The sequence below is a fragment of the Pholcus phalangioides genome, unplaced genomic scaffold (assembly GCF_987345545.1).
Source record: "Pholcus phalangioides strain wild (caught in Gottingen) unplaced genomic scaffold, Ppha-v1.0 ptg000024l_1, whole genome shotgun sequence".
NCBI classification, from domain to species: Eukaryota; Metazoa; Arthropoda; class Arachnida; order Araneae; family Pholcidae; genus Pholcus; species Pholcus phalangioides.
Window position 1 is genome coordinate 4135341 of NW_028301616.1, and position 18846 is coordinate 4154186.

General features: G+C 35.3%; 2 protein-coding genes across 2 annotated transcripts in view; one reads left to right on the forward strand and one right to left on the reverse strand.

Moving 5' to 3' along the window:
- The window catches only part of LOC149068590 (uncharacterized), a 41561-nt gene extending 23917 nt beyond the window's left edge, over positions 1-17644 (reverse strand). The window contains exons 1-10 of the mRNA XM_089250456.1: positions 17435-17644; positions 14555-14685; positions 12404-12496; positions 10114-10185; positions 7204-7263; positions 6623-6796; positions 5960-6053; positions 5729-5790; positions 2963-3290; positions 130-242 (exon numbers count right to left, since the gene is read on the reverse strand). Of these exons, the coding sequence (XP_089106582.1) occupies positions 130-242; positions 2963-3290; positions 5729-5790; positions 5960-6053; positions 6623-6796; positions 7204-7263; positions 10114-10185; positions 12404-12496; positions 14555-14656 (1098 nt within the window). The 5' untranslated portion in view covers positions 14657-14685; positions 17435-17644. The remainder of the gene's footprint in view (positions 1-129; positions 243-2962; positions 3291-5728; positions 5791-5959; positions 6054-6622; positions 6797-7203; positions 7264-10113; positions 10186-12403; positions 12497-14554; positions 14686-17434) is intronic.
- Positions 17645-18408: 764 nt separating this feature from the next.
- The window catches only part of snz (sorting nexin snazarus), a 48117-nt gene continuing 47679 nt past the window's right edge, over positions 18409-18846 (forward strand). The window contains exon 1 of the mRNA XM_089250319.1: positions 18409-18611. Within this exon, the coding sequence (XP_089106445.1) occupies positions 18609-18611 (3 nt within the window). The 5' untranslated portion in view covers positions 18409-18608. The remainder of the gene's footprint in view (positions 18612-18846) is intronic.

Here is an 18846-nt window from a genome sequence, read left to right on the forward strand (position 1 = left end):
GCATGATATATTAACAAGAATTTCTTAAATGTGGATAGAGAAGCAGTGTTCAATCAATTTGCCGTTTGATAGCAATTTAACTTTGAGAAAAATCATAAAAATTACTTGTTAACAAATCCTGCAACTTACTTCTTTTCCGGAACCGAATATATTATCAGATGAAAACAAAGACTTCTTGTGGAAAGGAGAATAGCCATCCTGAAATAGTTCATCGCCACTATCCCCTCCAAACAGGTCATCACCTAAAACATGTAATAAAACGGATCAAAAAACGAATGCAAATGGGCCCAAAGGCAATCGAAATTAATTTGGTAGTCTCAGAAAATAATTTTTTACAGGTTTGAACCCCACCCGCACCACAATGGTGTCGGCTGAAGTTGGTTTTTCTGTGGTTCCCAACCTCGAGACACGAAGGTGAGCCGATCTTCCCATTAGAAACACAGAGAGCAACAAGCCTTCAACAGACAAATATTCAATTATTACGCTTCACTTGTAGCCCAGAAAATAGATGGCAGCACTATAACAAGTATTACACAGAAACAAACTTCAAGTCATGTTCACAACACATACCCATTAGTTAGAAATTCCATAGAGGAATGTGGACGAGGTGCATGTGTGGTTTGGTAATAATAGTCTCAGGAAATAAATGAGAAGATCAGAACCACTCCCTGCAATATCTCTAACAAGTCCCAAAACTCATGAACAAGGATCTCCATTTGAAAATAAATAAAACCCTTTTAAATCTGATTGAAATTGTCATGTTTTCAGTGAAAAAGTATAGTGGCTATGCTGCGGTGTGGACATTATCAAGGACTTAGGTTTGAACCCTACTAATGGCAAAGAGGTGGTCGACTGAAGTTTGTTTTAAACAGTTTTCCACCGTCATGGTGCGACTGCACACAAAAGCTGACCTCCCATTTAAACAAGTCTCTCCACGGAAATCAATTAAGTCTACAACATTTAAAACTCAGGAATTATAAAACAAGTAAAATAGCTTGCAGTGTTTGCTTTTGAATTAGGAAAACATATGGCATTAACGGACATTCCTCAGAGAAAACAACTTCACATTAGGTAAACAACACAATACAACATGCACCAATTTGTCAGAAGTTTCTCAATGTTTATGAGGTGCACATACTGTTAAGTAGTAGTTTTCACATTAAGCTAGTACTCTCTTCCCTATCAGTTTTTCTCATCCATTATAAACTATTCTACTGTGTATTCAAATATCTCATTTTCTTCCCTCTCTTTTTATTTTCTTTTAAATATTGCAAAATTTGTGATTTAATTGCAAAAACTTTATAACTTGTATAATTTCATTTTTATGACAGGACAAATAAATAATGTTATGTTACATATGAAAAAGAAAAAGATAAAATCTGCAGTCTAGTCAAATTAGTTGATACTGCTGTGTGGCAGGGGTGGCCAATACGCAGCACCTGTACCACAAAAGGCATGCCATGGTATCAGGAGTGGCATTCGAACGTTTTCAAAAATTAAAGAAATTTTATTGTATTTTTCAATCAAAAATAAATTCCCTCCAGCTTTTAAACAATCCTTTTCTCATGAATGATGGTCTTGTAGGCTGCGAAACCTATAATTTAGGACGGTAGGCACTCTAAGTGCCATAAAAGAGCTATGGACGCTGAAAAAGAGAATTTTTGAAATAGTTCAAAATTACAAGAATTAAACATCAGATAAATTTCTACGAGGAATAGCACATAATTTTCAGCTGCAGGTGTAAGTGCTTTTTATGACGTGACAATACGTTTCTTATGACGACGACATATTTATGTCAAAAAAAAATTTTAACTACAACTTATTTTCAAAATCATTTCAAAACATTTTGAAAGTATGCCAGTCCTAAGTCTGGAAAAAGTGGGAAGGTAATTTTTATTTACAAAACACAATCACTGTGCTAAACTGTCGTAGATTCCAAGATTTAAGATTGTCCGCATGAGGGACATGCACAGCATGATACAATTACATTGTATATCCATAAATTCTTAGGGGGGGGGGCGGCTAAGTCCTCTACAAAGAAAGGAGGACCCAAGGACCTTGAGTCCTCAAGTTCTGCCGTCTATGACCACCATGGTGTAGGTAAGATGAATTTCTATCAATGTACATACATACACATGTACATTTTGATATTCGAATTTATGCCTTGAAAATAAAAACAATGTGAAACTCAAAAGAGTGACAAACTGAACATGTTTACGAACATAAGAGGACAGACTAACAATATTTTACAAGAACAGAGAGAATGCTTGTGTCATGTAAAAACTGGATGTTTGGTCTGCATATTAAAATTTATAGAGTGGCATGCACATCGAAAATAACTTTGATTGTGGCACGGGTTGCAAAAAGGTTGGCCACCTCTGCTATATGGTAATGCAACTTGGGGGTGGGGGGGGGGGATATGCTCTGCTTCAAAAACCTAATCAAAAGAATGTCAGAAAAATATAAGAACAAGAGATACCGCAAAAACATAAAAATTCAGGTCAGAATACAGAGGATAGATAGCAGCACCAGTAAAAAAAAACCATAAAGGTGAATATACATTAGCGAGCAGATCGTGAAATGCAAGCATTCACAATAGATTGTTCAATAATTTATATGGTGTTATGATTCTTGAGTTGCTTGAACTGGACCTGCCAGGAATTGGTTTTTTTCAATGAACACAAAGAACAGAAAGGGAACACAAAGGAAGTTTGGATACCCACAAACATATTAAAACCACTGTAGGGGTTGTACATTACAGGATCGGCATGCTAATGTATACGCACCTTAACTCTAACAACATAATAAAGCCAGAGACACGCATATAGGCACACACACACAACCTGTTCCTGCATGTAAACAATTTGTTAGAAATTTCCCCACAAGAACGTTTATGAGGTGCATGCATGGTTAAATAAAAGTAGAAATAACAAATTCTACAATTTACAATAATCAGACGCACTTGCTGTTCTTCCATTGTTTGCAACAGGAGTTTGGATTGTTTCTGGTTTTCCTGTGCTAATGGTGTCAGATGAAGGCACTGGCTTGGATTTGCGCATAAGTTCCTCCATTAGAGGGTTAACTGAGCTATTCACATCTTGTTTTTTTTCTGCTGGTGAGCTGGAAATGTAACCATTTTCTTCCTCACCCCCATCAAACAAATCAGAACTTTCGCTATCAGAATATTTGGTCTTCATCGTATCGACAGACACAACTGTGTTCCTGTGCTGCCCATCGATGGATGGTTGTTGCTGCCTTGGAATATATGGTTCATCAAATTCTTCCTCACTCTGTAATTAAAACAAAAATCAGGCACATAGTTTGAAGAAAAATGTTTAACCATTCAGTTATAAAAATTAAAAGAGGGAAACTAAAGTATTTTTTTTAGTCTGATTTACATAATTATCTAACAGTTCATAACTTCCGATAGATGTTTTTGTTTTGAAAGTGATTACAACTTGAAATTGTGTTTACAACATTTGAAAGCACACAGTGAAACCTCACTACAATAATGCTCCATATAATCATATATCCCTCTAGAACTAAATTTTTCAAAATCTTGTTTGGAATTGCCTATAGTCTAGTGCAGTGGTTCGCAGCCTTTTTTGATTCGTGGAGCCTTTTCCTGGTCTATAATTTCTATTGCAGAGCCCCCTAGGCCTATCTTTGATTTATTTATCGAAGTTATTGATTTATCTTTATTTTTTAAAAATATTTATAATCTTTTTTTGCAAATTTACTGGTTTTTTTTATATTTATTTTCCTCAAGCAGTTGCAGAGCCCTTTGAGAGTGCAAACAGAGCCCAGTTGAGAACCGCTGGTCTAGTGTTTACCTCCTCTCAATACAACAATATCATTTATCATAACAACTTTAGGAGAGTACAAACACTTTGATTTAAAAATGTGCCTTCACTTAATTAAGTGATCTGTAACAGCACCGCAGATTACTTAAGTGGTCTGTGAATGTGTCACAGGCTGTTTGAGTAATCTGCAACTATGCTGCAGGTTGCTCAATGGTCTTTAAATATATTGTGGTTCATTCAGGTAATCTGGGAACACACCACTATCTGTAAATATGCAGCAGATCACTTAATGGATGTGACATGAGTTATTCAAGTGATCTGGGGTAATGAGGCTGTAGGCCACTTCAGTGATCTGGAATTGTGGCGTGAGGCACTTGACGTACAAATGTGTCATGGGCAGCTTCAGTGATCTATAACTGTGCTGTTGGTCATTTAAGTATTCTAGAACTGTGCCCCAGGTCACTCAAGTGATCTGAGAATGCCTCAGGTCAATCGATGTGGAACTGTAACCCGAGTCACTTAAGTGGTGGGGAGAACTGTACTCCTTGTTACTTAAGTGGTCTCAAAATGTGCACCTTGGTTAATTTTTAAAAAATTAAGTTTGAGGTTGCAGGCCATGGGTTGAGAATATATGCTCCGTAAAAAAGTTTCAAAAAGATTTTGAAACCACTAATTAAGAATTTTTTGTCACTCAAAACCAACTTCAATGTATCTTTAAACACCTTGCTAGTTTGGGGCGCGGTAGCTCGGTCGATAAGATGCTCACCTAAAGTACCAAAGGATGTTTAGAGGTGTAGCAAGTTCGATACCAGGTTCGTCCTTGTCAGAAAACTTTCCTGACACAGAGGTACAACAAAAATGCGGCGACTTGACCGCAGGAAAAAATTGCTACTGCAGGGAGTCCCCCATCGAGGGGTTAGTGCACCAACCTCTCGATGAGTATGAAACAACAAGCCTGCCGTTCGGAATCGGCAATAAATTGTAAGTCCTGGTCTAATTAGCCCTCGTGTGCAGAAAATGACCACGGTGTGACAAAAATAAAATGATCAATGATCAACTTTGTTAGTTTTTGTTCTTCTGAGCGCATTTAGTGACATCTGTATTTTGCATCGCTGGAACCTTTGAAAAATCTAATGGAGTTGGTGCTATTTTTTGTGCAAGACACAAAAGTAAAGTGTGATAAACATCTTTACAGGATGAAACACCTAAGTGAATGATATTAATTAGTTAGAGTTGGGACCATGAAAATAAGTTGTTCTAAGTAGGAATGTTATAAGTGGGATCCACTGTAAAATAAATGTTCAATATCATCACCAATTCTAATCCATATCCATATGAAACTGTTTGATTTTCTAATAAGTGCAGATCTAGGGTGATAGGTTGGGAGGGGAGACAAAATGTGTAGGTTCCTGGGATTGTTCAATATTTTTTGATATTATTTGGCTCCTGAGAAGAGTGATTGCCTTATCCCCACCCTTTGGATATGCACCTGTTTTGGGGAGAAGGGGAATGCAACTTTGGAGTAAATTTTGTAACTATTATTGTAAGAATGAACATCTTAAGGTTGGTCCAAAAATGTGTGGCTCAGATGTCTCAGGGAATAATAAATAAACACCCCTGTCATTTACTTTTTTTTTATTTCTTCACCCGGGCACCAACCAGTTGTGACCCTGTCAACACAACTCTGTCATACAAGATTCGTTAGACATGGCTCGAATGTTTGATGAATGAAAAAAAATGGGCACTGTCAAATAGTAAATGCATTACTTGTATTGTAGCCTGTCAACTAATCTGCATAATGAGGGAGATCAGAAAATCATTTGAGGACAGTGCATATCTCATGTAACAAACTTTGCAAAAAAAAAAAATTCAAATACATTTGGAAATTTTTTTAATACGCCCACTGTAAATTTACCCTTAATTACCTCTGATGTAGAAGAGGATGATGAAGATACATTCTCATCTTGTGTGGACTCCATGGATGGTTCTGACAATAAATGAAGTTTAAAATAATTACTCAACTGATTAAATTATCGAAAGACAAATACATGCTACACTTTCAGGTGAATTCTGGCTCAGAAGAAAATATATAGGAATAAAAACTTGCTACAGACATCAGTTATAATGTTCTCTATCATAAACTGATTTATACATACCATCATCTACAAAGTTACGTAACCCAGCAAAATCGTCATTCTGGAATTCGACTGAACCAATAACATAAGGTAAAGGCCTATGCTCATAATTGTCCTGAAAAATCAAAATATCAATCTTATATTACCAATGCTAAATTATCAATGAAAAAATAAAATAAAATAATTTTTTTTATCAGCAACCTCTCCGTCAAACAATGCTAATGAATTTCCCCCTGATAGAATGTGTTAATACATTAATACTCAAAGGCGAGCGACTGCTAATGTCATTCTGAACATTAGCCCTTTGGGGACCCCAGAGGTTTTTTCTTTTATACTTCATTTTTAATTTATAGCCCCCCCCCCCCCAATCACGATTACAGGAAGGCCTCTTGCATTTTTTGAATAGGTTACAAGTTCTGCTGAGAAGGTGAATTTACAGGGCTCTTCCATAATTGTAAGTGGTTGTTATAGAAATAAAGTAGTTTTCCCCTGATGTCAATTCCATCGCAACATAGGACCACAAAGAGTTAATTTTTTTTGCTTTTTACAGCTTGTAAGACAATACAGTGCAAGAGTAAACCTTTTTTCCTGGATTCCCTAAAAAAAAGTAAATTTATATAATATAAATTTATAGTACAATATAGTGGATACACACGAAGGCTGAAAAGAAAATCTGGCACTTACCTTTGGTTCCAATATAGTCCGTCCTCTAGAAACTGCATCTTCATCATCATCTTCGCTGTCTGATGTTTCCTCAACTTCAATTCTATCAAAAGCTTTGTCAAGAACACTCACACCTAATTCCAATGCTCTAGTGATTCGAGGCAGCATTTCTGCTTCCCTTTGTTCTTTGGTTTTCTATACATAAAAACAGCAGTATATAGTACTTGTATACTGCAACTTTTAATCAAATATCTCCAACTGTTAATGAGCTTAAATATTATTGGAGAATAAACTTAACATTTGAATGTTCATTTCTTTCTGTTACCTTTGCTTGAATTATAATTTTTTTTATAAACACTGTCATACTATAGCAGTATCATATTGCTAAAAATAATCAACCCATCTTGCTATGCATAAAATTGCTTTGTTGGATTTGTATTCACTTAAAAAAAATAGGAAGGTGTTTTCTATATTATTAAAAAATCTTGCATACTTAGCGGGGTTGATTCACAGAGAATGATTTAATGGAATATTTCATAGTGAAAACAGTATAAAATTAACAATGATCTGAAGAATTATACAGCATTATGTACAGTACTCACAGGTTGTACTTCTTTTGTTGAAGTAGGCTCCGATTCTTGAACTTCTTCATCATATACACGCTAAATTAAGGGAGAAAATAAGTAAATACCATTGAACATATATATATAAACATTATATGCCAGATAAAAACATTAAACTTACAGACTCAAAAAGGGAAATAGAGTTGCCTTTAGACTAAGATGAGATCTTTACAGTAACTTCACAATGATGAAATTTCAGATACCATACCATAGAATTCTTAAACTGATACTATTATGGAAAAATTATATTTATTTTCCTCTTCTTCTTTATTTTCCTCTACTTACTTATCATTTTGTGAGTGGTTCAAATCAGGGTTGGCAGGTTTTTGACACATGGCAGTTTTGACGGTTTAAACTGTCACGTCAAAAACCTCAAATATTGCTTTTTGATATAAAAATAATTTTCTACTCTCGACAGAAGTATTTTGGACAATATATATATGGTTTTTTTTTTCCTATAAAATTTGAATAAAGCATAACAAGAACATTGAAGGGAAAACTGGAACGATTTGGCATTCTTTGATTCAAGATGATTCTTGACCTTTCAAAATTTCTTCAACTGCTTATATATGTTTGCATTGATATAAACCGTCTGCTGTCCTCTTTTTACAACAGATAAGTGTTTAAAAAAGTTTATTACATCATGTATGTAATGTTGATTTCTGTTATTATTAAATTATCTAGATAACCACTAATACTTAAAACGATACTCTTATTGTGCATAATATTGAAATATATCTAGCGATCAAAATACTAAATTTTAGGACTAAAATGTCATTTAATTTGGCAATGCTAGCTTGTATATGTCAAACTTAGTTATTCTTACTTTTGCACTATGATATGGTACATTTACTAGCATTTATAATGCAATGGTTTTCCAGTTGACGCTGTATTCAAATGTGCAAAACAAATGCTTTGGGTATCAAGTCTTGTCAGCTCTGCTTTGGTTGAAAATAATCTTTAAAGCTCTGAGAATTTATACACCCTGATCTAAGAAATTTTTTGGTGAAAATGAATGAGTTTAATTAGTGCATTAACAGATGCTGCATGAGAATTTTTATATGGAATAAAATTTTGGTTGGATCAGAAAATTTAAAATATCTAAATAGATATTTTTCCTCAGTAATTATCATTCTGAATATAAAACCCTTTAATCTAAATAAAAGTAAGTGTTTTGTTATTTAACATATCTATCAAGTTAACAAAAACTATTTGACATCATTGACAGTAAGATTTTGATCGTTTTAATACCAAGTTAGTTTCTGGGGTCAAAAACTTAACCCTGATACCCTATCATACATATTTTAAATAAGCAGCTCTATTCCACTTAGCAAATTGAACACGGGTAATAAGTAGCTTAGATAAATAAACCATAAAATTATATTTTATATGTTCTATGCAAATTTTAATTAATATTTTGTTTTAATTATTGTAATAAATTAATGTTAAAAAATAAAACATTGTAATATGCAAAAAAGTAAGTTTTTCATCTTATTGTATACCTATTGTGTTCAAAACATTATCAAAAGGCATTCGTTTAGGTTTTTGACAGTTTTTGACTGTTTAAACCAGTTTTTGATGCTTGTCATGTCAAAAACCCAACCCTGGTTCAAATGGCACATAAAGGGTGTTGAGTGACACAAATACGTGACAAGGTGGGTAGGGGAAGTGACTAAGATGCAGCAGCTTTGTATGGTTTGGTATTTCCTAGCAACAGTAACAACATAGAACATGGTCATTATGAGACATGCATCTGCAGAGCATAGAGAAGATTTAAGCAACAGAGCAGTGTGCGATGAATGCATCCAAGTGAGTACAAAAGGTTATGATTTAGTTCTTATGCTGCAATGAAGGTGCATCAGCAATGAAATTTTCAGTCGAATGCAAACAGTGTATAGAGATGTGTTTAAAATAGAGCAATGTCTCTAAGTGGCAAGTAGAATTTTCACGTTGTACAAATCATGTTTCTATCAAAGAAAAAGCCTGTCTATATGATGTTTGTTCTTGCTGATACAGGATTTATCTATTCAAGACTTATCCTCTTCATTGCCTGTTAAAATGGTCTCATGTGGTTTTATCACTAAGTCTCAAAGACATCAGTGATATCACTACATTTTAACCCACCTGGGTCCCTGCAACTCAACTGTTGGAGAAACTTGGATCCTTATTTAATACGGGAGAGGGAAACACGAATAAAATTGTTATGCCTCTAATTCTAAATTTTTTATCATTTAAAATACGTTACAGCATATCAGTGACCTTACTGCATATGTCTCTATGCCCTACTTGTATTCAACAAAAAGCACTTTGTTTTTTGCACAGGAACTGAATCACCATGTCATACCAGCTTGAACTCATCTGCCACACATTACCATATATATAGTTTGAACTTTCTCCTCTACCCAATGAACATGCATATCAGACTTGTTATACAAAAATACATTTCATGGAAAATGAGTACAATTCCAGAAAATTAAGATTTTTTTTTATGCATCCCAGTAAAGCTGGAGGAGTATCATGTTCTCGGAATCATATGACCAATATCGTAAGTAATGACAAAAAAACTTTGATCTTTATATCTTCATGTGAAGATATAAAGACTGCCGCCTGGCAGTCGAGTGGTTAGGGAACTAGCTTCTCACTGTGCAAGTCTGGGTTCGAATCCCGGTTCAGGCATGGATGTTTACTAACACTAACAAATTCCCTGGACGGATCATGCTGATCCCTTGGGAATACGTGAGAATCACATTATTATTTAAAAAATAAAAAATAAAAAATAAATAAATATGCCTCATTGTGAGTTGAGTTCAGGTTGACAGTGAATATGATAGACATAAATTGAAAGTGAATAAATTTTTTCATGATAAATGTATTTTTAGGTATGCTCACATTTTCTACGAATTGAAGGTTAGATAACATCTGAAAATCATTTATCACATTGTTTACTTTGGCACTTGCTACCTGGAAAGAAGGAAGAAAACATATCAATTAAATGCAAGCACATAAAAATACGTAAAAAAAGCAGCACATAAATTGAGGACGTATTTTAGGGTATGCATTTTTAATCATATCAAATCAAGTGCTAATCTTTCAAAATAAGGGCTAGTTGAACACAAAATTGTTCAATAGTTCTCAAAAGAACAGTCTGTAAATGGTTTCTTAAGGATAGAGCGACTATAGCATATTCAAAGTCCTCGGGGAAGAGGGCCTTGAAAATCACTGTACTACCTGCCACCTCATTGGGTATTTTGCCTATTGTGGTCTTGTATTTGTATTATATTACAGCAGTGTTTCTCAACCTATGGTCAGCAGATCAGAGGAAGTTCACAATGGTGGCATAGGTGGTCTGCAGGCAGACTTGATAAAAATTATTTAGCCGTTGTAATTTATATAAGCAATATCCATAGGGGTTCTACTTTCATACTTAGATTCACCATACATTATCGAGGAGAATGAAGTAAATTGCAATCCTAAATATGAGACATCAGATATCACTAAATTCTGCCAAAAATTGAAATTTATTGCCTTAAATACAATTTGCTAACTACTACTAAAATTGCTGAAGGTATGGAAAGCTACAAAGGTATGGAGCTGCTACAAATCACAGAAAACAAAAATGTATCCCATAAAAAAGTACAATAAAGCCTGTCTTCAACGGAATCGTAAGGGACCAAGATTTTTTCTGTTGAACACAGGTTTCATCTTAATAAAGGTTTGATTGCCATATAATGTGTAAAATTATGTAAAGATCCTGTGTGTGATTGAAATAAAATAAAAATAAATTAATTGAAAAGATAAAGTAAATAATTTTTAAATATAGATAAAATAAATATTTAGTCTATAATTACTAAATACTGTATTTAGGTTTTGACAGTATGTGTAAAATTCTGATGAACACTGTTTTTCTTCTAAAATTATTTCTAACATTTAATTCTAAACATTTACATTCTTTTTAACTTCCTCAAAAATTTTCAATTAGAGTGTGAATATCTGTCATGTCAGGTTCAGTTTGTACATTATCGCCTATGTTTAAGTAATCCTCACCATCAGGGCCGTAACTAAGAATTTTGTGAGGGAAAGACAGAGCAACATAATTTTTTGCTGCCCTATCACTGTAAAATTTGATGATTTTATACCAATGTTTTTGTCCCCACCTAAAATTTCAACCCCTGAATTTTGCCACTAGGGCAGTTGCCCTTTCACTCTCTCTAATTGATTCGGGTCCTGCTCAGCCTTGCAATCATGGGTTGCACACAGCTTGCATACGATTTTATAAGTCTTGCATATCATTTGTCAATTCAACCTTCACACTGATTTCTTTCATGGAAAAGCCAGATTTTCCAAAACATTTTGCTTCAATTTCAGAAAGAAACTGTCTTAATATATATATATATATATGGCTTATCAAAACTTCAGCATCAAGTTTTCACCAACCTAAGGGTGGATGATGTAGAACTCACATTTGCAAGCAAGCCTAGATTGCGTAAAGTATTTCGGTGGAGCACTTTAACATTTTGTATGATCTATTGATCACCAAACACTCAGTGTTTGGGTGAAATTTTCCCTTAACGGGTACAATTTTTCTTTCCATTTCTGTGTTAGGCAGGTTCCATTTCATCCAGGTTTTTTTTGTGTATTTTGGCATTAAAACCATGATTTTTTTTCATTGCAGACAGGTTTCCACTTAATGCAGGTTCCATTAAAGACAGGTTTTACTGTATTAAATGACCTGATGACCATATTTCACTGAGAAAAATAAAATTTGGTTAACTGGGATCTAATAATTCATAAAATACGGAACATACGCCGATTGTCATAAACAATTTTTTCAGAAGTACGCTCAATCATCAATTGTAATTAAAATTTGTAAATAAAAAACTGGACAAAACAATAAACTTGACAAATATGTAAGATGAATTTCATTTATATTTTTTTCCATATGATTATCATAATATAATTATTATTATTATTATAAACGCTGTGTGTTCACGACTTTAGTAAATATTATAAATTCAAATAAATATCATTGAAAAAATGGGACAAATGTACAAAAAAAGTTGAAACGAAAATTACAGGAGTGGTCTACCAAATTGTTTCAGACATTTTACTGGTTCTTGTTTCCAGAAAGGTTGAGAAACACAGTGCTACCACAATGAATAATGACAATAAAATTCCTAACCTTTGACTTGTGAACAAGAGAATCAACAACTTTTTCCATCTCGAGTGTCCTGGAAATGAGTTTATGAGAAAAATCTTGAAGGTGATTAAGAATCTGGAAATAAATTCAAGGAGGACATGAATACAATAATCGATTTGAACAAGCTGTATCAAAAACATTAGTTGTACTGTTTTTTTAAACTTGCATAATATTCACAAACTCAAAGTACAGCAGAACCTTATTATAACAAAGTTAAAAAAAATTGTAATTATAAGAGAGTGTGCTTATTTTTATCTGACAAGTTTAGCATTTCGAAGCAAACTATTAAAAATTGATCGTTGTGCTCAGGGCCGGACTCTCCCAGGCGACAAAATTTAGGATGAGACAGTTTTAGGTAGGAATAAAGAACACGTTACAAAATTATCAAATTTTAAAGTTGTGGAGACGGCAAAATAATGTTTACCCTGGGCAGCCCTGGTTATGCGAGTTATAGTCCTGGTTGTGCTGTTTTGCGTAAATCGCTCGCCAGCCAGAAAAATTAAGATTAATGTGGTGTATAGGCTACTACAAGTCTTCTGTAAATTCAACTTATATGTTGAAGGCTGTTTTTTATTTGATATGTACAGTAAACACTTTTTATAGCTAACTACTGTACTTTTATTGATGTACCCCTTGTTGCATTACACATCTAAAAATTATTTGTTACAAACTGGACAATCATTAAAACGGACAATCCTTATAATGTATAGCCCCTGTTAGTCCCTTATGAGATTCTGCTGTAATTATATAACTGCATAGAATAAAAGCTTTCCGAAGCTGTTTGCCATCATCAGGGTTTCAGCTGACTTTCCATTAACTTAGGAGAGCTCAAATCTCTGAAAAGGTTATTCTCTGCACATTTTCATTTTAACTTTGCTCGAGATTCCTGGTGTTAATGTGGCTAAAGCGATTTGACTGAATGGGGGAAAAGCATTGTAGCCAGATCAACCAGCTGTTTGATCGAATTCAGAAATATACCTTTAAATTTCTCAGGAGAAAGCCCATCTTGTTTTGAGTAAAACGATCAAACTATGGATTTTTCTATTTTTCAAGGGCTTAATGACATCCCCTCCTGTGCTGGTATAATTTTGAAGAAAAACAAGTGTTATGCTAAGAATAATTTAGTAATCGCCATTGCCATACCCACACAGTTGAGATTGATTAATGTGTACTTTTATAGTAAAAAACAATGGTTGAGAGGAAAAAAAGTTAACCTCTTCCTTGAGAAAATCCAAGGAACCCTACTGGGTCTGGTTTAAGGCCCAACTGCTGAAACAAGAATTCCAGATTGTTCTGCGACGTTGCAGAACAATCAATGCTACTATGGAACAATCTGGAATGATAAAGTTCACACCTTTGAAGCTGTTATGCCATGTTCTAGACTTCTTTGCAACAGGCATTTCGTCCACTACTGCAGTGGACATCTTCCATGTAGTTTTTCCAAGCAAAGTGACAAAATGACTTCCTTGGATGACCGTTACCTACTGACACTGTTGCTGGAGAAGAAGGAGGATCAACCTTGTGCTTGCAACGTCAAGCAAGTGATGTGTTGATGTTGATCCCCACCCACCCAATCAGAAGCTGCCACATACCATCAACATCGACACATCACTTGCTCAACATCATGACAACGAGATTGTCGTGATGTTGCAGATGTTGTCATGATGGAGATGATGACATCTCCAGCAAAAGTGCCAGTGGATAAAGGTCCTTCAAGGAGGTTGTTTCATCTCCTCACTTGTTAAAAACTGCACTGAAGATGTTCGCCGCAGTAGTGGACATAACATCCACTTCAAAGATGCCTGGAACACGAAATAACAGCCCAAAAGGCATGAACTTTATTATAAACTCTGGCTGTGAAAGCCTGCCTCCTCTAATCTGGAATAATTTTAAGAAATGTAGAAAACACTATTATGGGAATTTTTACGTAGAACATTTCCCATCAGCCCAGGGCTGATTGCAACAGAATGCAAAACATTTTGCTTTGGGGGCAACTGGTAATAACATAAAACTTTAGGCACCAATGCTAATTTCTTAATCACCATAGCAAGCTGGCACCCAGGATTTGTCAAGCGCAGTTATAAATGATCTATTTTATAATGATTGCACAGTTATGCATCCTATATCGCTCACCCCAACATCTCCAGCGAGAGTCCAATCGCAACTGTTTTTTCTGATCTCTTCTGTGCTCCAAGCATGTTCCCAAACACGAGGTTTCTTCTCCTCATCACCCATGACTCTTATTCATTCAATGGTTCTAGTTCCTGTAAGACATAAAATATAAGATTTATTTTTGTAAGGAAAAGAAAAAATGAATTGTTTCATTATAAAAAGTTCTATATATATATTCAGCCATCTGTTGGGCATTTTGTCTGTTGTGGCGTTGTATTTGTATAAATATTCTACAACTGCTATAACATTGTAAAAATAAATTAAAAGCATTTATGCAAATAAAATCAGAATATTCAATAAAATATAATACAGCCCATGCTCGTTATAATGGCCCTATCATTCTGTAAAAAACAGACGTTATATTAGGTGGTCATTATATTGAAAGGTATACATATAGGATATTTCATGAAAATATTTTGGACTTATCCTACAGGTGGTTGTAATGGAACGGTGGCTATAATGTGGGGTCGTTATAACAAGCATCCACTGTATAATTTGGTGGTACAAAGAATATCACAATTAAAAAAACATTTATGACCCTCTTGCAATGAAACACAATCTCAGATGTGCAATAACAATAAATGATTAAAGTAAATTTTCCCCAACCTCCGAATTTAGGATATACTTGAAATCACTCAAGTTGGCAGCATAGAGCTTTATCCAGCAAAACTTTGCTCTGAACGAGTTTTTTTCTTTGTTAAGGATTCACCATTCATGAGTAGGAGTATCTTTTACCAGGGCAAGAACTGGAGGAGGGCACAAGGGGAACTGTTGCAGGTGTGTGTGGCAACAGTTCCTCCTTTATATATATATATTCCATTTTTCAATCAAAAAAATTCTCCCCAATCTTGAAACAATCTTTTTCTTACGAATGATGGTCTTGTGGGCCGCCAAAGCTATATTTAGTATGGTAGTAGGCACTCTTAAAACAACCATGTGATCGTTTTCTATTTACTGTGTTTCTGTTCAGTTTTTCATCTTTGGGCATCGGTAGTTGCTACTATAAATTAAACCAGACGTACACCTTGTTCATATTCCTCTGCGGAACTTCTAATGAATTGGTACATGTTGGAATGCGTGTGTGTGTAGTGAACCTTTTATGAAGTTTGTTTCTGTGTAATGCTTTTTATGTGTAGTGCTGCCATCTGCCACCAATTTTCCTCACTATGACTGAATTATTTTATTGTTGTAGGCCTGTTGCTCTCTCTGGCAAGACTTTCTTACGGGGAGATTGGCTCGCATTCGCACCTTGGAATTGGGAATCACAGAAAACCAACTTCAGCCGACCACCACTGTGGCAATGGTGGGGCATCAGTAGTTGCTGGACATCCCATGTGCACGAGATTCAGGATCGTCCACATAGGATATGCATTGTGAGTGCTCAAATCTGTAAGAATTGTTTTGGCACACTAATTTGGACACTCACATGCTTGAAAACTTTCTAGATCACAATTTCGATCAATCACCGACCTCGTCCATTGCTCTCTAGGTCATTCATATGCTTGCAAATTCTGTAGATCACTCTTTTGGTCAGAGATGGACCTGGTCCTTTGTTCTCCAGATCAATTTATTTAGTTACTCACATGCCGGTTTGGTCTCTCATAAGTTTGCAAGCTCTCCAGGTCAATCGTTTGGTTACTCATTGATCTTATCCTTTGCTCTCCAGGTCACTCACATGCTTGCAAACTATCCAGTTCACTATTTTGGTCACTGAAGGCATATGTATAGATAGACTGGGGGGGAGGAGCAGGATGATAATGTCAAGTCATACACAGTAAAAATCCTCTTAACAGACACCCCTCAGATGCAGTCACTACTCTTTTACTACCAAATAATAATTTCCAGTGTATAATAAAAGTATGCTTTTCAAATCCTTGGTTAACAGTCACCCCCTCCTTTAAGGATAATTTCTTTTGTCCCACCGGTGTCCATAAAAGAGAGGTTTTACTGTACATGCATATTATACATAAGATCAGTTGGTGCGGTCATTGATTGAGTTCGGTCAAGGGGAGAGGGAGCAATGCCTCTATCTCCGCCCACACTCACTTGCTTGCAAACTCTGTAGGTTATCGCCTGGTAAATTACAGACCTAGTCCCTCGCTATTTAGGCCAAGGATTTATGGTTTTATAAATTTTGCCGCTCTTCTCCCATTTTACTGACTATCTTGACCATACGTTCTTGAATTTCGCCACCACTGTAAATTTGCTACCCTGGTCTACAGTCTGCTAAACCCTTTCCTCCTGTAAGTAGCCCTGCCCCATAATTTTGTGGGCCCTTAAATTACAATATATTCTTTAACAAGACAAACATTTTTTAATCTAATCAGGAGGTAGAAGAGGGGGGGGGGGGTCGCAAATTCGTGGTTTTCCCAAAGCCCCCACCCCGTTGAAGTCAAGCCCTGAATAACAGCTCAAATGCCACAGCAAAAAGTTTTGTTCAACATTGAGTGAACCTACAGTGACATGGCCGGACATCCGCATGAGCAAGTGGGGCATTCTCCCAGGGTCACATAATTTTCAGAGCTCCTAAATTCAAACAACATAATCCTTCAACTAATCAATTCTCTGAATCGGGGGGCCCCGCGAATTCTTGCTTTGCCCTTGGGCCCCCCGGGCTAAGTGGTTTTTCTGAGGCCCCTACGTGGTAAATGGAAGAAAATTTCAACCGGATCTCATTTTTGTGAGGCCCCTCTTCTCTTGAGGCCCCGGGGCAATGCCCGGGTGGGCCCATGGGTCAAGACAGCACTGGGTCTCCCTCATGTGAAAGTCGGGCCATGTACCGTGATGAAATTAACATGAAGTAAACGGAACTTATGTGAAATAAAATGTGGAGGCGTTTACCTTAATAGACGCTCCACTTTTCCCACCATAATTGTAGCACAATCTCCACATAAATAAAGGCGCCCCCGCTTCAAATAGTGCTCCGGGAGGCGTTCACTCCAACCATCATCTCTACATTAGAGATAAAAAAAAAATGAATTGTGTGTGTGTGTGTTGTTTTTGATGTGAAGATTTTCCTGTAAGTCACCTGACTTGGTAAACATGTCAATGAAAAATGCGGAGCAAAATCGTAACATTTCTGATAATACTCGTATCGGTAAGATATTTACAACTACAGTATTTTCTAATCTTACTAAGCTGACCATATTTCCTCGACAGAAATACGGGACATTGGGATTCCAAATACGGGAAAATACGGGACATCGCCAATTATCGCCAAAACCGAACAAAGTCGCCAAATATTGTTAAAATAACGGAGAAATCACAATGGCGGGAAATGCAGCATTACTGCTAATTGCAGTGTATGAATTCCCCGAAAAAAAATTTTCACTAAGACAAATATGGGAGATTCATATACTCATTTATAGTTGTAGTTATCATAATATAATTTATAAGTTGAAAATAATTTCGATCTTTGACTTCAATAAAGAATAAAAATTCAAGTAGGCTTCATGCAAAATACGGGAAAAACCGGGACACTTTTGCTAAAAAGTCGGGACAGCCAAAAAAACAGAAAATACCGGGACTGTCCCGGGAAATACGGGACGTATGGTCATTCTAAATCTTACCATAAATTCAGGAATATTAAAACGAAAAGTTATTTAAATAAATTTTAAAAATTATTATTTAAAATATAAAAAATTATCTGATTCATTTCACATTTGCCGAATCATAAATATGAAATTCAAACTGCTATTTTAAAAATAGTTTCCATAAGTAAGTTTGTTTACAGATAATCATCCTAGGACTTTACGATTATTCTGAGACACTAAAGAAAATATTCCTAGTCTAACGATTCATATCCTAAATTTCTCAGGTTTGTTTACCCACATAACACCGTTTATCCATGTTTCAACAGGTGGTAAAACTCATCATAAATAGATTTTTAACATGTTTAATATTCAAAATTTATATTATATGAATCGTATTTATCTTAGAATAGAGCAATATTATTTTTATATGGATTGTAAGGAGTTCGTGAATCCTTGAAATCAATGAAATCTTCAAGGATAACATGGTAAGAAACGTTTTTTCCTCATGTGTTATAGCCATGTACATTTCAATAATTCACATGCAAAGTGTTCACATATGTGAATTTTTATAATACACTGTCTTCCAATAGTTGAGTACGTGACGGTAAAATCAACATATTGAAAGAAATAAATCTCTACACTAAATTGCACATGAAGGTAGCTAATATGTTTGTACACAAATACAGTAAAACCTGTCTAAGTTGGACAACTGTGGTTCAA